Consider the following 21143-nt stretch of genomic DNA (forward strand, 5'->3'; position numbering starts at 1 on the left):
ACTCCCCATGTATCGCTTCTGTTTCTTTGCCTGGCTTTCCTCCGCCTGTGTATATGCATGTTTCCCACTTGGTGAGATGTTGCCCAGACATCTGATCATCTCCTCCACAGGGGACTTCTTCTCTGGATCATAGCCCCTGTCCCACGGGTGGTTCCATTCCTCGGAGTCTATCCTATTTCTTCTCCTGCAGCAGTTGCTGCTGGAGGCCCATGGGCTGCATCCTCCTCACTACAGGCATCTGGGCACTACACCATGGAGAACCAAGACTCCTATAGAAGCAGTGGGAGAGGAGGAGAGCTAGGACCATCCAGCAAACCATTTCTCTGCACATAGCCAGCCAGGGCTCTGTGGACCAGTTTAGGAAATGTGGATGTAGCCCCTATTTGAACAGATCTTTGTTCAGAGCAGCGTGACCTATCTGCTCTTTCCTATTGCAGCAGAAGGTCAGGTCTGAAGTTTAGTCACTCTGCTGGGTTAAGCTCACTTTGTAGAGTGGCATTTGTAAGTGTTGCGCTGCTTCACAGCACCAAATACACACTAGTGCTAGAAAGGGCATGAGTGGGGGTGTGTGCAAGAGGGGTAGCAGGGATGCACTGTCTAGCTGTAGTTGCTGAAGCACAGGAGTGGGAATTGGACAGCTGTGCTGTGACCCTTGGCAAGTCACTTAACCTCTGTACCTCTTCCCCATCTGTGAAAGCGAAAGGAATCCTTCCCTTCAAAGGGAAAGTGCTGTTGAGTGCAGTGCGAAATGCACCCTTTCCTGTATCATAGCTTGTGGTTGTGCCACAGGATGTGTGCAGAGGGGCCTTTCCTTGGAGGCTCCTGTCCTATGCATGACTCCTCGTTTTCCTCACCCCAAAACTCTGCTGAGCCAGAGCAATAGAATCTCTCCCATGGCTCCGTTCAGAAATCAAACTGCTGCACTGATTTGGGCCAAATGTGGCTCATCTTGGAGATTTCAGGGAGACTGAAGGGTGGCTGGAACTTCCTCCAACCCTGTGTATTTCCCCTGGAGGCTGCCTGGAGCCTTATCTCAGCTTTAGCTCCAGCAGTGGGAGCAATGGAGGGAGTAGACCAGGAAGATGCCCTGTGTAGGTACAGCCCCTACTGCCATGCAAGTGTCCCTCCCCCCTATCATTCGTGAGGCATGCGTGAATGGAAGGAAGCAGGGGCCTGCGCAGCCAGGCCTGCAGGGGTCTCTCGCCAGGGCAGCAGTGCCTGGAAGCTCATAATGCTTCCATTTGCCTTCTAGACCCATCACATTTTGCTTCTCTTATGTCTGCGACAGCCACGAAATTAATCACTTACAGCCTTTCTTGGCCACAGCACTGGCAAATCGGTTCTTCGCCCAGTCCTCCGTGTGACATTAAGAGGATGGAGTATCTACGTCTCCAGCTCTACACAGTGCTTTAGAGATGGCCACACTCTCACTACACCGTTAACGTTTAGTCCTGCAGAGCCCCACTGAGAAAAGGGCTTTCTCCAGCTTATGCTGGGCCACGCTCTGACTCAGAGCTTTAAATGCCCCCCCCCGGGAGGTGGTAGCAGAACCCAGGCAGCCTGACACCCTCTCCTGTGTGTCAAGCAGGTGATGGTCTTGCTCAGCGTGGGGAGGATGTGTGTCTAGTGCTTAGAGCTCAGGGCTGGACCTCCAGCAGTCTGCTCTCTACCTGCCTGTGTGTGGCCCGGGGTAAGTCTCCCTGCTCCAGGGCTACCTCCCCCCTTACAGAGAGAAAAGCTTTAAATACAGCCTTCCCCTGAGTGCAGGCAGCATGAGTCGCCTGCATCACGGCAGCCCTGGGGGGAGGGTTGTGAAATGTTGGTGAGCTCTGCAGGAGGGTGCCAAAGTGCTACAGCTAGTAGGAGCGAGGGCAAGGTGGCAGTGGGTGTGGTGCAAGGGGCTGGCACAAAGGGAAACCTGAGGCTGAATGTGAGGTCAGGCTGCTTGCCGGGCAATGTGACTGCCCCAGTCTCCTGGGGAATCTGCCCCCCAGGCTGGCAGCAGCTCTGAAGCTAGCAGGCTTGGCGCTAAGGGGGCTGTTTTGGGGAGAGGGGATTAGGATGCAGCTTGTTCTGCTGCAGGCAGAGGGGGCTCTCGGGCTGTCCACGCTGCAGGCAGAGGGGCGCTCAGGCTGTCCACGCTGCAGGCAGAGGTTGCTTTCCCCTTCCCGCTGGTAACTGTACGGGGGAGCCGCGGGGGGAACGGAGCAGCTGTGCCATGCAGCAGCGATTTTCCCCCCCCCCCCATCTCTGTGGGGAGGAGAACCTGGCACAGTTCAGGCCTTTAACCAGCAGCTTCTCCTGCGCTGGCCCAGACAGAGGCAGAGCTGCTCAGGGAGGGATGGCTTTTAATGTGAAGGATCTACATTGCATTCAGCCTCCAGAGCCGCGATGTAAAACTCTCGAACATTCTGATGCCAACATGTGGCTCTGAGCTGAGGCCTGGCGCAGGGCCATGGTGGTTGAAGCACAGCTCTGAGCGTCCCTTTCCCCGGGTGGGGGGACGGATACACTCTGTGCTGGGCGGGGCCTGAGGCCCACACCTGGCCAGTGCCTGCGGGATGGGCAGTTCACTGCTCCCGGGGGGACAGACTGAAGTGCGAGGGCAGGTTTTGACTGTCACTGCACAAACGTGCAGGGGCCTCCTGCGTGTCACACTGTGTGTGGTGGGAGGGGATGGGCACTGCCCGGAGCATGGCGCTCCTTGGGGCAGGAGCCACATCTCGTTATGGCTGCAGCGCCCAGCGCTATGGGGCCCTGACTCAAAAGGGGCTGGGAGCTGCTGTAAAGTATGAAATGATGCTCTGGGCAGCCTGAGCTGGGCTGCCTCTCCCTGCTTCTTGCCGCAGGGGAACCCCGCCCCAGGCACTGCCACTTGTGTCTTTCTCTTCTTCTCCTCTTGGAGACGGAACGCCTGGCAGCAGGGCAGCAGCCGGCCACGTGCCCTGGCTTCCTGGCAAGTCCAAGGCTGCCGCCTCTGCTTCAGTCCCAGCTGGGGGCCTTGCCTTTCTCGCCTGGGGCTCTACGCACATCCTGGAGGGAGGGCAGGTGTTGGGTGGGCAGGCAGCGGTGTGCAGACCCGCTGCTTTCGCACACGACACGCGCGGGAGGCTCTCATGCTGCAGACCTGAAAGAAAAGCAGCTGTTTAATGCTCGTAGTTCCCCCTCCCTGCTCTCCAGAGCCCCCCCGGGCCTCCCACCCCCCCAGTGTCCCCCTCTCCCCCCGAGCCAGGCTGCAGGGTGTTAAGTCTCAGGGCTGGGCTCGGGGCCTGCATTCAGCAGCTTGGGAACTCCCTAAACAAGGACATGCCAGGAGCCTACACAGGTTGCACCCGCTAATTCCATTGAGCAGCCTGGCTGAGAGCAGCTTTCCAGAGGGGCAGACACTGGTTTTGAAAGCATTATGGACGTGTCCCTGTTGGGGGGTGTGTGTGTGTGTGTGGGGGGGGGGGGACTGCAGCCTCTCTACCCCTCCCCCCCCAATGGAACTGGCGCCGAAAGACTCACTGGCCTGAACAGTCCCGCCAGGTTCAACGCACCACCCGGTCTCCTGTGCCGCTTTGGAGACAACACCCAGCACCTGGACAGACAAGCTACAGCCCTGCCAGGCTCAGGCAAGGGACAGGCAGGGCTTGCTGCACCCAGCAGCCAGGCCTTCGCCTGCTCAGTGCAGGAGGGCAGAAAGCCCCAGCCCTGTGTGTGTGTGTGTGGGGGGGGGGGGGGTGTGCGCGGGGTGTGTGTGTGTGTGGGGGGGTTGATGGCAGTCCCTGACCAGCTTTCCAGGCCCTGCAGCGTGTGCTCAGAGCAGAGCAAGGGTGTCCCCCCAGTGCCTGGGGCAGGGTGTGGGGGGGTGTCTCTTTCCAGCAGCAGTATTGAGGGGTATGTTCACACCTCCAGGCTACATGGGACTCCAGCGCCGCGCTCCAGCCACACCGCTGCCGCTCAGGTGATTAACGGCGCTCGGTTGGAATTCTCCTCCGGCGTCGTCTTGCCATCTGGGGACTGCCTCCTCTTCCGCCCACCTGCAAACAGCAGCCAGCCTGGGATCAGTGCCCCGTGGGTCCCCAGACAGCGCTGTCCCACCCTGGGGATGCTGCATTGGGGGAGGGGACAGCCCAGGCCCTTCATAGCACCTGGGTATTAGGAGCTAGTGGAGCCAGTTCCCCCAGTGCTACAGTGGGGGGTGCTATTGCAGGGTGCAGTACTGCCTGCTGCCACCAGGGAAGGTGGAGAGCTGGGCTCCCTGCAGCTGCTCCATCGACCCCAGTGCTTGTCCAGGCCCAGCAACAAGCAGCGTAAGGGGAAGGGAGGGACCCCAGGGGCTGGGCTGGCAGATCTGAGCGTAGGAGAAGGGGGGCAGTAGTAGAGGAGGCTCCTTTCCCTTCCCATCTCCCCATTCGGGCCCCAGGTTTTCACTCGATGTTAGTTGTTGGGTGCGGAACCGGTACCTGCAGCCTCACTGCTGTTTTGGGCCCCAGCTGGGCCCCAGCTGTCCTGCCCTGCACTGTATGTGCCCCCCCTACACCACTGGGGGCTGTGTGCCTGTCTGGGCTCCCACATTCTCCCCTGGGGCTGGCTGGGTGCTTCACTCACTCAGTGTCCTCAGCAGCTTCTTGCCCAGGGTCTCCTCGGTGCCACTCGCTGTCTCTCTGTTCGGGCTCTCCGGCTCCAGGGTGATGTCACAGCATTCGCTGGCTGCAAAGGAGGAAGGTAAGAGCAGTGCTATCTCCGGGCAGGGCTCTCTGGAGCATCTTGGGTGCCCGATGGGTGCGTCCTCCAATTCCCCCCCCCCTCCAGTGCAGCCACCCCTTCCAATACGCTAGTGGGGGCACATCCGTCCCATGGGCCAGATCCCACCCCGGGGACTTACCCTGCCGCTTGCTGTTCTCCTCGTTGTCTGCCAGTTCCTCCCTGATGAAGGGGATTCCCTCCACGCGGAGGAACATGGAGTCGTTGGGGCTGCGGAGCCCGTCTGACCGGCTGCCTGTGGGAGACACCCCCATCCCTGGCACGGGGAGGGGAAGTGTGTCAGTGTGAGCATTGGGGCCCAGGGGTGAATACGTGCCACGGGCCAGGCCCCGAGCGTGAAGGGATGTGTGTGTGCAGCTGGTGGCGTCAGGGTCTGATGGGTGCTAGGGAGTGTCGAAGGCTTGTGGGGAGTGGCTTGCCTGTGGGACTGGCTGTCAGGCGGCCATGGGGTGACTTACAAATGATGCTGTTCCTCTCGTTCAGGAGGGTGGGGGTGGGGTCCTCCTTCGGGGTCTGTGGGGTCCCCCGGGCCGTCGGGGCCTTGGTGGAGTTGCCATCATTGAACGCCTCCATGTCGGGGGACTGGGGTGAGCTGTCCATGCGGCTGGCTGCCAGTGCGTTCTGGTACTGCTGCCGGGTGATCTGGCACAGGACAGACAAGCAAGCTCAGCTGGGCGAGTTCAGGGCCGTGGGGATGCCTGGAAGGGCAGCGGGGTGTGAGCTGAGCTTCCAGGGGCATGGCCAGCTGCCTGGCTCCAAGTCCTTGGGGGAGCAACACTGCCTGCCTGCTGGGGGTGACGTTCACCTCTGTGTGGGGACAGCATCCAACCATGCCCCACTGATGTCCTACTTAATCCTTGTTTTGGAGACTTCAGTGGTGCCTAGGCCTTACGGCTCATCCCTGCACCGGGGGAAGTTCACACTGATACAGCAAATAGCTCTAGTCCACATGATGCCCTGGCCCCTCCACCTGGGGGAGCAGCTGCTCCCCACCTGGTTATTTATCGTAGGGCTATTTACTGCATAAAGGCACTGGGTGCGCTAGGCAGAGCCTGCAGAGGGAGGGGCCTGTGTATGCGTGGCTGATAGAGACAACTCAGCGCTTGCATTGCCAAACGCAGCACGAGCCAGCTCTGGAAAGCCGTCGAGCTGGGCCCAACGCCCAGGGGCAGCACTAGCAGCTGGCTGGAAAGGCCCCGTTGCACCTCCTGATGGGGCAGCTGGACTCCCACCAGCGCCCTGCTTCTGTTCCTTTCCATCACTTGCTGTTTGTTCAGCGCCCTGCGGAGTCAGCGGGGGGAGGGAAGGTTGTGACACAGACATGCCCAGGCAGGTGTATTATTCCTGTGTTCGACCATCCTCCCAATATTTCACTGAAAGGGGTTGTGGGTGGTCTCTGCCAAAAGCCAAGAACTCACTGGCTAGTGTGGTTATTGCAGGATGCTTGTACACACAACATTTTTAGAGTTATGTGACAGGTAGAAAATTATATTTAAAAAGGCGACCTGAACACAGAGCTAGATTGGCATGGGGGGACATGGACAGTTACACTAGGGTCATAGGAGGAACAAGAGTGAAATCAGTAGGGGAATTTGCTCAGTAGCTTAGCTGTCTATACACAAATTCAAGGAGTACGGGGAATAAACAGGAAGAACTGGAAGTATTAGTACATAAGCTTAATTGGTATCACAGAGACTTGGTGGGATAAATCTGCTGACTGGAATATTGCTATAGCAGGGTACAGCTTGTTCAGAAAGGTCAGTCAGGAAAAAGGGAGGAGGTGTTGCATTGTACATCAAGAATATATACACTTGTTCTGAGGACCAGAAGGAGGTGAGTGTCAGACCAGTTGAAAATCTCTGGGTAAAGATAAAAGGGGGGAAAATAGAGGTGATGTCATGGTAGGTGTCTACTATAGATCAGCAAATCAGGAAAAGGAGGTGGAGGAAGCATTTCTAGAATAATAGAAATATCCAAAACACACAACGCGGTAGTAATGGGGGACTCTAACTTCCCAGACATCTGTTGGAAAAATCATATGGCAAAACACAAAATTTACAATAAGTTCTTGGAATGTGTTGAGGACAACTTCTTGTTCCAGCAGGTGGAGGAAGTAAATAAGTGGGCAGCCATTTTAGACTTTATTCTGACCAACAGGATGGAATTGGTTGCGAATCTGAAGGTGGAAGGCAATTTGGGTGAAGGTGTCATGAAATGAGAGATTTCATGATTCTAAGGAAAGGAAGGAGTGAGCGCAGCAGAATAAGGCCAATAGACTTCAAAAAAGCAAATTTTAACAAACTCAGAGAACTGGTAGGTTAGTTCTCATGGGAAGCAAGTCTAAGGGGAAAAACAATTGAAGACAGTTGGCAGTTTCTCAATGAGACAATATTAAAGGCAGAACTGCAAACTATCCCAATGCAAAGAAAAGACAAAGAATAGTAAGAGGCCAATATGGCTCCATCAGGAGTTATTTAATTATCTGAAAATCAAAAAGGAATCCTACAAAAGGCGGAAACATGGATGAATTGCTAAGGATGAGTATACAAGAATAGCACAAGCACGTGAGGACAAAATCAGAAAGGCTAAGGCACAGAATGAGTTACACCTAGCAAGGGGCATAAAATGCAATAAGAAGAGGTTCCTTAAATACATTCGGAGCAAGAGAAAGATGAAGGAAAGTGTAGGTCCGCTGCTCAATGGGGAAGGAGAGCTAATAACAGATGACATCAAGGAGGCTGAGGTGTTTAATGCCTATTTTGATTCAGTCTTCACTAAAAAGGTTAATGGTGTCCAGATGCTCAACACGATTAATACTAACAACAAGGGGGAAGGAACACAAGCCAAAATAAGGAAAGAACAGGCTAAAGAATATTTTGGTAAGCTAGATGCATTCAGTTTGGCAGAGCCTGATGAAATTCATCCTAGGGTACTTAAGGAACTAGCTGAAACAATCTTGGAGCCATTAGCAATTATCTTTGAGAATTCCTGGAGGATCGTGACACCCCAGAGGACTGAAGAAGGGTAACAATAATACCTATATTTAAAAAAGGAGAACAAAGAAGACCTGGGGAACTATAGAGCAGGCAACCTAATTTCAATACCTCAAAAGACTCTGGAACAAATTTATTAAACAATTTGTAAACACCTAGAGGCTAATGGGGTTATGAGGAATAACCAGCATGGATTTGTCAAGAACAAATCATGCCAAACCAACCTAATTTCCTTCGTTGACAGGGTTCCTGACCTAGTAGACAGAGGTGAGCAGTAGGTGTGATATATCTTGGTTTTAGTAAGGTTTTTGATATAGTTCCTCATGACATTCTCATACGCAAACTAGGAAAATGTGGTCTAGATGAAATTACTAGAAGGTGGATGCTTAATTGGTTGAAAGCATCCACCTTAAAGTCTATGAGTCTATGAGAAAGACCATACTTGAAGAGTAGTTATCAATGGTTTGCTGTCAAACTGGGAGGGCATATCCAGTGGGGTCCTGCAGGGTCAGTCCTAAGACTGGCACTATTCAGTATTTTCATGAAGAACTTGGATAATGGAGTGGAGAGTTTGCTTTTAAAATTAGTGGACAACACCAAGTTGGGAGGGGTTGCGTGCAACACCTGGGGGGGGGGGGGAGGGGGCAGAAATAGAATTGGTCTGAACTCAGTAATATGACATTCAATAAAGACAAGTGCAAAGTACTACACTAAGGAAGGAAAAATCAAATGTACAACCACAAAATGAGGACTGACTGGGTAGGTGGCAGTGCTGCTGGAAAGGATCTGGGGGTTAGAGTGGATCACAGTTTGAATAGGAGTCAACAGAGTCATACAGTTGTGAAAAAGGTGACTATAATTCTGGGGTGTATTAACAGGAGTGTCGTATGTAAGACACGGGAGGTCAACGTCCTGCTCTTCTAGGCATTGGTGAGGCTTCAGCTGGATTCTGTGTCTAAAGGCTTGTCTTCGCAGTGGGTGTTGTTTTAGCAGGTCTAATGAAGGCCCACTAAATCGACGGCAGAGCGCTCTCTGGTCGACCCCGGTACTCCAGCTCCCCGAGAAGGGTAAGGGACGTTGACCGGAGAGCGTCTCCTGTGGATGCAGCGCAGTGAAGACACCAGGGTAAGTCGTTATTCACGTAGCTGGAGCAGCATAACTTAGGTTGACTTACCCCGGTAGTGAAGACAAGCCCTAATTCTGGGCACCACACGTTAGGAAAGATGTGGGCAAACTGGAGAAAGTCCAGAGGGGAGCAGCAACGCTGATAAAAGTTTAGAAAACCAGACCTATGGGGAAAGGGTAAAAAAACTGGGCATGTTTAGTTTTGAGAAAGGAAAATGAGGGGGGACGTGATAATAGTCTTAAAATCTGGTAAGGGCTGTTCTACAGAGGACGGGGATCAATTGTTCTCCTTGGCCACTGAAGGTAGGACAAGAAGTAATGGGCTTAATGTGCAGCAAGGGAGATTTAGGTTAGATATTAGGAAAGCTTTCTAACTCTATGGGTAGCTACGCTCCAGAATAGGCTTCTATGGCAGGCTGTGGCATCCTGGTCATTGGAGGTTTTTAAGAACAGGTTGGGCAAACACATGCCAGGGAGATTCTAGGTTAACATGGTCCTGCTCCCGCACAGGGGGCTGGAATAGTTGACCTCTCGAGGTCCTTTCAGGCCCTACATTTCCATGATTCTATGATTATGCTCCAAACCCTTTGTTGGAGGTGAAGCGTAATCACCTGAGGTGAGGCGGGTGTCAACGCAGTCAAGAATAAGATCAACATCTTTCAACCCAGCCCAACCCTGCATTTGCAGTCTGGACCAGATGCAGTCTGGAGCATTTTCAAAGACAAAAGAACCCCAAAGAAAAGACTCTGCCTAGGGGCCCTCAGGGCTGAGCTGGAGCTGATGAAACGCCCTGGTTCTGAAAAGGGACAAAGTCTGGGACTCTGTAAGAGAAGACAAAATGGCCCAAGATGTTCTCCGTTACAGAGTCGATGCTCTGCCAGCAGGAGCGTCTCATGAAAAGTGGCTCCCAGCTCTCTGGACTGGACAGCGCTGTATGGACCGAGCACTGGGTGAGAAATCCCTTAAGAAAGGAACTGGTTAATAAGTAGAGGCTATAGATTGCTGTCATGGGGTATAGGCCTCAGGTGGGCCTCGCAACCACGGAGTTAATGCAGGACCCACTGGCCATGCTGATTGGCAGCCTGACCACAGTTGGGGATAAAAGAGCCTAGAAGCAGGGGGTGGGGGCTGCCAGAGGAGCAAGGGGGGGCTGCCAGCGAGCTGGTGAGAAGCCACCCCAGAGTGGCAAGAGCCACAGGCTGCAGCAGCCGACAGCCCCAGGGAGCTGGGGCAGGAGAATTGTGGAGGACTGGTTCTGCCTGCCTGGATTAAGGGCCCTGAGCTGGACCCAGTGGAGTGGGTGAGCCTGGGTTTCCTTACCCACCCCCTTACAAAGCAAAGGGGTTCCAGGTCTCGTGAGGACAAGGGCTGGCTAGCCCCTGTCAAACATAAGGGGTGCCCCATACGCCCCAGTGGGGCAGAAAATAATGTCCTTGTCTCCACGATAGGTTGAGAGAGATTCAGACAAGGACAGATGACGGCCCTGCCAATCCAAGCAGACTCTGTGCAATGCCCTGTCTGGCCTACGGGGGGCGCTGACACATGGGGTACCAGGTCACCATTACATTTTATGTTTGTCTTTTACCTGTAACCTGGTGTTTCGAATAGTTTAACTTGCTTTTGTTCGAATCCTTATCTCAAACCTGGTTCAATACACTTCGGTTTGGTTTGACCTTGTGCTAAGGAGAGCGAGGTGAGGAGAAGCCAGTAACCTCGGGTGCTGCTTCGGGGGAGGCAGCGGATGGGTGCACAGTGCGGGGGCCCAGACAACAAGGGGCTGGGCGCTCCAGTGTGACAAGCTGGGGTGTACATTATTCGCCCACGGAGGGAGTGAGCGGGGCTCAGGTAGCCGGGAGTGGAGCGCGCATGTTGCCTGCAGCCGGTAGCTTTGGGAGAACGCCCCCTGCTGGGCACAGCCACGGCTCCCTCATGCTGGGGGCAAGTGGCAGCAATTCACCCAGACTCCCCGAAAAGCATCAGTGAGGTCCCCCAGCCCTGCGGCTACCTTGACGAACTGCACGTCGCAGAGGATGTGCACAGAGTAGTCGGGCGTGTAGATGTTGTTGCTGCTGCTGTAGAGCTGGGTGTTGCTGCCCCCGTAGTCGTTGCGTTCCCGGTTTGGGGATTCGGAGCGATTCAGCCCGCTGCAGCGAGATGGCGATCGGTTTACTAGAGGTGGGGAGGGGAACAGAGATGGAGGCAGAGTGTGAGAGCTCTCTAGCACCAGGACAATGCCCACGCTAAGGTGCCAGAGACACACCCCAGAGGCTTTCTAGAGCTCCTGCCTGGCTGGGAGTCTCCCCCTCTGGGCTGATGCTCCTACAGATGGGGTCACTGGTGTCTTTGCTTCTCTCCAGACCACAGTGACCCCCTCCCTGCAAGAGGAAGCAGTGCAGAGCCTGGCCTCCTGTGCTGCAAAGGAAAAAACCTCTGAGCATCTGCTTACACAAGCAGCTAAAGGCCAGGTGTGGCTGACAGCTGTCTTCCGGGGTTGGGACGGGCAGCGCCATGCAGAGAGCAGGGTGCTGAGCAGAAGGGGCCGAGAGTGGAGGCCATGCAGGTGAAGGTGGGGGGATATTGCTCCTTAGGCCTCACCCACACGTCACCCCTCCGCCAGCAGCACTCGCAGCTCCCCAGCACAGCACGTTTCTAGGTTCGCACAGGGACCCGGAGAGGGGAGATGTGAGTATTTGGGAAGAGAACCCCAGGGGGGGCAGTCAGGCATCACAGCTGTTCAGCCTGGCAGGCGCAGGTTTATTCTCTCCCATGTGGGGCCTGCCGTCTGGGGGGGCTGGGGCAGTCGCTCGCTCTCGGATGTGCTCACGGGTACAGTTGTTAAAGTACAGACTCTTATAAAGGTGACAGAAGAGACGGGCCGTCAGAATGCAGATGAGTGTTGGGGCTCGGAACGTAGAACAGGAAGGGATTGCCTAGGTCGTGGAGGCCCGTCCCTGCTGTCAGGCCATCCCATCCATAAGCACGTCAGGATCCCACTTAAAACTGGTTAGGTTGTTTGCCCACTTGCTCCTATTAATAGGCTGTTCCAGAACGGCTGCCTGTCAGTTATATTGACTGACAGCCTTCACAACCAATGGAGAGCTGTGCTTAACGCCCCTGGCAGTCCCTTTGCTCTAATGCAGTGAGAGCTGCTGCTCATTGCTCCCAGTGTTGTTTGGTACAAATTACATTTACCCCCACAATCCCCTGTAGCGTGGTTGTGTAGCCTCATTCCAGGGGGAGGGTTATAAATGGCGTCTGACACTGGGGCAGACACTGCAGAGCAGGGCCTCCTGTCAGTCATGTTAATTGACAGCCGCTGACATGCAGCATGATGGATTCAAAGTGGTCAGTGGATTTATTAGTGAACAAAGGCAGCTTGTTCGCGGCACTGCTGATGTAAATGTCTCTCTGACCTTCGCTCTTTTGGTACAAATACCCTTTTATTACTGTAATTCCCAGAAAGGAAACTGCTTGACCATAGAGTGTATCCATGACTGGCAGGTATAGGGATGTACAGGAGCAGCAATCAGCAAAAAACAGCCAGGAAATGAAACAGCCCCTCTGTTCGTGCATGTGCGGCGTCCCATAGCTGGGCGTGCCCCTCTGTTCGTGCATGTGCGGCGTCCCATAGCTGGGCGTGCCCCTCTGTTCGTGCATGTGCGGCGTCCCATAGCTGGGCGTGCCCCTCTGTTCGTGCATGTGCGGCGTCCCATAGCTGGGCGTGCCCCTCTGTTCGTGCATGTGCGGCGTCCCATAGCTGGGCGTGCCCCTCTGTTCGTGCAGTTTCACACACTGGGCACTTCTGCACTGTTCCTGTGCAGCCTGCTGCAGCGTGCGCTCCCCTCGATGTACCGAATGGCACGGCGGGGGCGCGCCTAGGCCACACGTGCAGAGCCAGCCACCGTGCAGTCGTGCACATGCAGAGGTTTCCTTTCCCAAAGGCCGGTGTGGGAAAGCCATGCAGTTACCTGGGGAGCCAGCCAGGGATTCCCCTCTGCTGACGGCGAAGGTACGGGACACTGAGACGGGCACTATGGAGAGAGTGAGGGGTCAGGCCGGAATGACCAGGCAGGGATGGGGAGAAGAGATGAAGAGGAAAGAAATACAAGAGACTGAATGAGACAGGAGAGAAGTCAGGGCTGTAACCGACCCGCATTCCCTCACTCGCTGGGGAGCAGCCCCAGCCCTACTCTGCAGCTACCTGCAGAGCCGCTCCCCGTGGCCTGCCCTCTCTGCAGCTGCAGATGGCTTGTGGTGGCGGAAGGGTCCATCAGACAGTATCCCAGAGCTTCTCTTGGGGTCCCAAGGCCACAGATCCTGGCACCACCATCTGGGCGGGGTGGGAATGCCCCCTGTCCTGCACTAACAGTGATACTGGGCCCAGGATGAGGCCCATGCACCTGCGTCTTCACTGGTGTCGGTGAGGCACTCAGAATGGAATAACACAAAGCATTCTGGGAAACCCGCAAGGCCTCCGTGTCAGAGTAGAACCAATAATGAGGCCAAGTGGCACTAACTCCTCCATGGCCTTGTCTACACGGGACTGTTATGTATGAGCCCAGGTGTGACTTTACACTGGAATAGCACCCCTGTGCCAGTGTGGATGCTCTTAGTGCAGGATGATAGGTGCCAACTCCGTGGGTGCTCCAGGGCTGGAGCACCCACAGGGAAAAAGCAGCCCCCCCCCCCCACCCAGTGCTCCTGCCCGCTGGCGGGTCTCGCGGATCAGTACCTCCCCCGCTCCCCCCAGTGCCTCCCGCCTGCTGCAGTCAGCTGTTTCATGGTGTGCAGGAGGCTGGAGGGGGGAGGAGTGGGGACCGTGTGCATTTGGGGGAGGCGGTGGAACTGGGTGGGAAGGGGTGGGGGCAGAAAGAGGCAGGGTGTGGGTGGGGCCTTGGGGGAAGGGCTGGAGTGGGGGTGGGGCCTGGGGCAGAGCCGGGGTTTGAGCACCCCCTGGCACATTGGAAAGTCGGCACCTATGCCAGGAGCCCTTTTCGGTTTAGCTTATGTTGCTTGAGTAGGGGTTTACCAGAATCCAGGTGTCTACCCAGGGGTGCTACTGGTCTAAAGACTGTATTATCATGTGTTACTTGGGGTATGTCTACACTGCGAAGTTGTCAACAAAACTTTTGTCTTTTACAGGTACTTAAAGCCCCCCGCGAAAGACAAAAGTTTTGCCGACACAAGCGGCAGTGTGAATGCGGCTTTGTCGGCAGGAGTGCTCTCCTGCCGACAAAGCGAACACTGCTCGTGGGGCTGGAAGTATTTTGTCGGCAAAAGTGCCGACAAAGAACATTTACACACGCTGAGTTTTAGTAACAAGGCTGTGTCGACACAGCTTTGTCGCTAAAAGTTGCGTGGTGTAGACAAGCCCTTGTATTACCCTAGTGCCTAAGCGCCCCAGGCATGGCCCAGGCCCTCACAGTGCTGGGCGCTGCACAAACACAGAACAAAAGGACAATCTCTTCCACCCGGAGCTCTCAATCCAAGTCGGAGACAACAGCTGGCTGCAGGCAGACGGAGACGTACGAGGAACCAATGAGACAGGACTGGTCTCAGCACCTAACCCTTGTCAAGATTTGTGTAGGCGTCCCAGCAAAGGAGAGTTTGCAGGAGGCCAATGAAGTGGTTTTGCGGATGTTTGCAGGGAGCCCCTCCCACAGGTGAGGGACAGCCTGGGTGAAAGCACGTGGCGGCTGGTGTCATGGGCTGATGGGAGGCAGGAGTCGATTCTCAGCAGTGAAGGAGAGATGTTAGATAGGGTGGGGAGAGGCCACAAAGGGCCTTGAAAGTGAAGACAAGCAGCTGATGTCTAATGCACAGAGACTAGCGAGCCAGTGATGGGATGCAGAGAGGGTGACGTGGTCAGAGCCGCGGGCTAGGAGAACCAGCTTTCGAGCAGCACACCGAATGGATCTGAGTGGGGCAAGATTGCATTTGCCAAGACCAGAGAGAAGGATGTTGCAGTAACTGAGATACAAGATGGTGAGAGTTTTAGCTGTGTGGATGGATGGGAAAGGCCGTATCTTAGAGACGTTCTGCAGAAAGAATCTACGAGATTTAGACATAGCCTGGGTGTGAGGACCTAGGGAGAGCTCTGACACCCAGGTTATGGGCCTGGCAGGATGGTTGTGTTGGCGACAGTGATCAAGAAAAGAGGTAGCAGGGAAGATGGTTAGGACTCTGTTTTAGCCACGCCGAGCTTGAGCTGATGGCTTGAGCAGACATCCGTGAGGAAATGTCAGACAGGCCTAGGAACTAGTCTGGAGAACCCAAGGCTGGAGCACAGAGGTAGAGCTGTGAATCCTCAGCGTAGTAGTGGTAATTGAAGTCGTGTTGTGGATGAGATTACCCAGAGATAAGGTGGAGGGGATCAAGGACAGAGCCCTATGGAGCCCCCACAGAAAGCTGGAGGGCAGATGAAGAGGATCTGCTGAAGGGGCCATTAGTGAGGCAGGAGGATAACCGGGAGAAGACAATCACACAAGCCAAGGGAGGACAAGAGTTCACGAACTGCACCAGGATAACCACATTCGTGTTAGCAGGCAAAGCACCCCCATGAAGACAAGGCCTAAAGAACAGAAGAGAGTCGCTTTCTGAGGTCACAGATCTGATGGATTCAAACATGGCAGAGGTCCGCTAAGGAGCCAGCTGGTGCAAGCCAGCATAGGCACTTTGATTGCAATGGCGCGGCTCCAATTTACACCAGCCGCAGATCTGGCCCAGTGTGTACTTGGATCAAGAGAATGGGTTTCCTTCTCAATGTCCTGATGTAGCAGAGCCATGAACGTGGGGTGGGGGACGTGCACACAAAGTCACAGTAAGGTAGCATCTCCCTGAAGAAACAAAACAGATCCTGCATCAGGAGGGATTTAATGAAGGAAGTACTTGAGGATTCAGACCCTGATTCTGCAGGCAGCTCTGTGCGCGGGGGCAGCGGGGGATATGTGCAGGGGCCCCTGCATGGAGCTGCTCACAGAAACTGCCCAAAGTCATACCCTGCCAAGGCTGTTTCCGCAGCGCTGTGCCCGAGGCTGCACAGAGATGGGCAGGGCTGGCTATTCCTTCCTCAAGGGGCTGAGTGTTGTTTTGAACTCTGTGCACTGCTAGCATGAACCTGGCCTGGATCAGGCAGGGAAGCCGTATTCACGGCAAGTGAGCTATCGCTGCAGAGAAAGGGAATCGCTTCACCTTTTCTTTACAGTTTTTATTCCATGGCAATTCCCAGGTGTAGGGGACAGGTTGCGGAAGCTTGGCGAGGAGCTAAGTGGCGGACTGAGTATGTGACTGAATGCGAGCGGAAGATGCAGGCTGTGTAGTTGAAGGCCATGCAATGAACCTTGTCCGGCAGACCCTGCCAAAATGTAGTTTAGTAGAGTTCAGCATGTTTTTGTCTGTAAACAAGTTAGCTTATATAATGAGTACGATTTATGAATGAAATGAATGTAGCCAGCTGTTGACCCTATGTAACCTTGAGATAAGCGCGGGGGGATATAGCATTGCAGCGGACTCCCTTCAGTGGAGTCCTGCCTGGCCAGCTGTCCCGGATGGTCAGAATCCCCCGCAGCCCCTCCGTGCGCCTCAGGGACTCCCCGCGCTGCTTGGAGTATAAGTTCTTCCTTCAGGAAAGCCTTGCTTTTTACTCTCAGGCACTGAGTGTCATTCTTTCGCCGGTATCACGGCCCCCCTTGCGGGCACACCAGGCCAGTGTTTCCTGTTGGTTACCGATCAGCCGGTTTCAAGGCCCAGACGCAGCCTCCGGCAGCTGGTCACTAACTGCGTGGAGCTGCTCTCCCTGTCAGGCACTACTGGTCCACTACTAGCCACGTAGGGCTTTTAACCTAGGGCTCACAGCTGTTCAGAAACGCTGACTAACTGGTCACTACAGCAGCCTTACGCGGGGAAACAGGCACAAAGAACGTAAGTGATTTACTTAAGGTTACAAACAAGGCAGTAGGTGTCTTCTGACGCCCTATTCCCTGCTCTAACTGCTAGGCAGCACTGCTCCCAGAGTCAGGACTCCAACCCAGGTGTCCTGACTCCCGGCCCCCTGGTTCTCACCACCACATCACACTCCTTTCCCCAAACCACTGATAGAACTCAGGCCTCCTGACTCCCAGACCCCTGCTCTAACCAGTACACCACACTCTCTCTCCATGGACAAGTCTGTCTTTATATGCACATGCAAGGGGCCATGTTAACGTTGCTGTAGGAACGATCAGATTTCTTATTCTGCTGTGGCTGATGAATGTTTGTAAAGTGCCTTGAAGATAAAAAAGCTGGAAAGTTTGCCACCTGGCCGCCTCCCTTCTCCAAACCCACCTCTTTCACACTCCTCACAGCAGTAACCCCACTCACCTCACCCTTGGAATGACAAACCTATCAAAAATCAATGATTGCAAGATGCACTAATACAATGCAGCACTTTCAAAAACACCCACCTCAAGTCTCCATGTGACACCACCAGTCAGGAATCGGGGCCAGCTGATGGGCAAGCTAACGAGCACAGGTGGCCTGTATCGGCTGCCTGATTGGCTACACTGCTTGGTGAGAGGGTGAGCGGTGGACTGGTTTTAAGCCCAGCAGCAGTGATTCTGTGGCTGCTCAAAGCATTTTCCCATGGCTGTGATAGTTCTTGTGTCTACTTGTTCCCAGTCTTGCTTTGCTCCAGGTAACCAGGTTCTGACCCTCAGCTCTGATTCCTGACCTCTGACTCCAGTTCCTGGCTACTGACTCCTGCTCTGACCATTTGGCATGATTGCCCATACCCTGGTCTGTGAGCCCTCTCCTCTCCATCTACCTGTTCTATCAGATCTAACTCAGCCCTTATGGTGCCAGGGCGGGGGCTATCACCTTTCTCTCTAACGCCTCATGCTCATCTCTGGTGCTCTATAACAAAGTTACATGGCTGCACAGTAGCAATATAACAAAGGTTTAATAATCAGTAAATGTTACTATTGAAATTTCTGATAGTAACAATAAGATCACGCGTGTTTTTCACTGGATTACTCTTCAAGTGGGGAAAAAAAGGAAAACCACGAATGATCAAAGTAAATGTTCTGTGGGTGAAATTCAAGGCCTGGCCAACACCTACATCCCCCATAAGTCCTATAGTTACTTGCATCTGAAGAAGTGAGGTTCTTACCCAAGAAAGCTTATGCTCCCAATACTTCTGTTAGTCTTAAAGGTGCCACAGGACCCTCTGTTGCTTTTTACAGATTCAGACTAACACGGCTACCCCTCTGATACTTGACACCATGCAAGGCACTGCATTTAGCCGTATGGAATGGAAATCTATCAACCTCATGAAGAAACTTGCACAAATACAGACAGATATCATCTTCCTTTCCAAATGCAAACGGATGGACATCATACCAAATGGACTGAAGGTGAAAAATCCATTGCTATCTACATACTGCACAGACCACAGTGAGAGATTATGCCATACACTATCAAAGAAACTGAGGAACCACCTGATCAGCATCCTATACAGCAAACAGAAAAACATCAAGAAAGAGCTCTCCAACCTGGAGACTTTCATAAATAACCAACCCTCCACACAAATGGACTTTACTAAAATAAGACAGGAGATCTACATTACACACTTCACCTCTCTACAAAGGAAAAAGGACCGTAAGCTGTCTAAAATCCTACCTGCCACATGGGGTCACAACAGGGGTACCCCTAACTCACCCAGCAATGTCGTCAATTTATCCAGCTACACACTCAACCCAGCAAAAGAGTCTGTCCTATCTCGGGGACTCTCTTTTTGCCCCAGCACCCCCACGAACATGATACAGTTCTGCGGTGATCTGGAAGCCTACTTTTGCCGCCTCCGACTCAAAGAATACTTTCAAGATAACACTGAACACCGCACTGATACACAGATACCCTCCCACCAACAACACAGGAAGAAGAACTCCACATGGACTCCGCCTGAGGGTCGAAAAGACAGTCTGGACCTATACATAGAATGCTTCCGCCGACGTGCACAGGCAGAAATTGTGGAAAAACAACATCGCTTGCCTCATAACCTAAGTCGTGCAGAACGCAATGCCATCCACAGCCTCAGAAACCACCCTGACATCATCAAAGAGGCTGATAAAGGAGGTGCTGTTGTCATCATGAACAGGTCTGACTACCAGAAGGAGGCTGCCAGACAACTCTCCAATACCAAATTCTACAGGCCACTTTCCTCAGATCCCACTGAGGAATACACTAAGAAACTGCACCATCTACTCAGGACACTCCCTACACTAACACAGGAACAAATCAACATACCCTTAGAGCCCCGACCGGGGTTATTCTATCTACTACCCAAGATCCACAAACCTGGAAATCCTGGACGCCCCATCATCTCGGGCATTGGCACTCTCACTGAAGGACTGTCTGGATATGTGGACTCCCTACTCAGACCCTACGCCACGAGCACTCCCAGCTATCTCCGTGACACCACAGATTTCCTGAGAAAACTACAATGCATTGGTGACCTCCCAGAAAACACCATCCTAGCCACCATGGATGTAGAGGCTCTCTACACAAACATCCCACACACAGATGGAATACAAGCTGTCAGGAACAGTATCCCTGATGATGACACAGCACAACTTATTGCTGAGCTCTGTGACTTTATCCTCACGCACAATTATTTCAAATTTGGTGACAATATATACCTCCAGACCAGTGGCACCACTATGGGCACCCGCATGGCCCCACAATATGCCAACATTTTTATGGCTGACCTGGAACAACGCTTCCTCAGCTCTCGTCCACTCACGCCCCTTCTCTACCTACGCTACATTGATGACATCTTCATCATCTGGACCCATGGGAAGGAGACCCTGGAAGAATTCCACCATGATTTCAACAGCTTCCACCCCACCATCAACCTCAGCCTGGACCAATCTACACGGGAGGTCCACTTCCTAGACACCACCGTACAAATAAGCGATGGCCACGTTAACACCACCCTATACCGAAAACCCACCGACCGCTACGCCTACCTTCATGCCTCCAGCTTCCACCCCGGACACACCACACGAACCATCGTCTACAGCCAAGCACTGAGGTACAATCGCATCTGCTCCAACCCCTCAGACAGAGACCAACACCTACAAGATCTTCACCAAGCATTCTCAAAACTACGATACCCACACAAGGAAATAAAGAAACAAATCAACAGAGCCAGACGTGTACCCAGAAGCCTCCTGCTACAAGACAGGCCCAAAAAAGAAACCAACAGAACTCCACTGGCCATCACCTACAGTCCTCAGCTTAAACCTCTCCAACGCATCATCAGTGATCTACAACCCATCCTGGACAATGATCCCTCACTTTCACAGACCTTGGGAGGCAGGCCAGTCCTCACCCACAGACAACCCGCCAACCTTAAGCATATTCTCACCAGCAACCACGCACCGCACCATAACTCTAACTCAGGAACCAACCCATGCAACAAACCTCGATGCCAACTCTGCCCACATATCTACACCAGCAACACCATCACAGGACCTAACCAGATCAGCTACAACATCACCGGCTCATTCACCTGCACGTCCACCAATGTTATATATGCCATCATGTGCCAGCAATGCCCCTCTGCTATGTACATAGGCCAAACTGGACAGTCACTACGCAAGAGGATAAATGGACACAAGTCAGATATCAGGAATGGCAATATACAAAAACCTGTAGGAGAACACTTCAACCTCCCTGGCCACACAATAGCAGATGTAAAGGTAGCCATCTTACAGCAAAAAAACTTCAGGACCAGACTCCAAAGAGAAACTGCTGAGCTCCAGTTCATTTGCAAATTTGACACCATCAGATCAGGATTAAACAAAGACTGTGAATGGCTATCCAACTACAGAAGCAGTTTCTCCTCCCTTGGTGTTCACACCTCAACTGCTAGCAGAGCACCTCACCCTCCCTGACTGAACTAACCTCGTTATCTCCATACTGATTTATACCTGCCTCTGGAGATTTCCATTACTTGCATCTGAAGAAGTGAGGTTCTTACCCACGAAAGCTTATGCTCCCAATACTTCTGTTAGTCTTAAAGGTGCCACAGGACCCTCTCTAGTTCTGGATGTGAGTGGTGTGTAAGTGGAACGTGCCCTTGTGATGGAATTTCACCCTGTGTGGTCACATGAGAATAAACGTCTCATTGCACAACGCCAGGTTCATATTCATGGGAAAAGGGAAATACGGGAGTCAATAAATAGCCAGCAGGCATTTATAGCTGTACCATGCACAGCCCCCGAGATGGTCACCAGG

General features: G+C 53.4%; 1 protein-coding gene across 1 annotated transcript in view; it reads right to left on the reverse strand.

Moving 5' to 3' along the window:
• Positions 1–3942: 3942 nt before the first annotated feature.
• Positions 3943–21143, reverse strand: part of CNNM1 (cyclin and CBS domain divalent metal cation transport mediator 1) — a 62470-nt gene continuing 45269 nt past the window's right edge. Inside the window, exons 7-12 of the mRNA XM_065407534.1 lie at positions 12836–12898; positions 10873–11036; positions 5208–5391; positions 4871–4984; positions 4594–4722; positions 3943–4022 (exon numbers count right to left, since the gene is read on the reverse strand). Coding sequence (XP_065263606.1) covers positions 3943–4022; positions 4594–4722; positions 4871–4984; positions 5208–5391; positions 10873–11036; positions 12836–12898 — 734 coding nt within the window. The remainder of the gene's footprint in view (positions 4023–4593; positions 4723–4870; positions 4985–5207; positions 5392–10872; positions 11037–12835; positions 12899–21143) is intronic.

This window comes from Emys orbicularis, chromosome 7, assembly GCF_028017835.1.
Source record: "Emys orbicularis isolate rEmyOrb1 chromosome 7, rEmyOrb1.hap1, whole genome shotgun sequence".
Classification (NCBI taxonomy): domain Eukaryota; kingdom Metazoa; phylum Chordata; order Testudines; family Emydidae; genus Emys; species Emys orbicularis.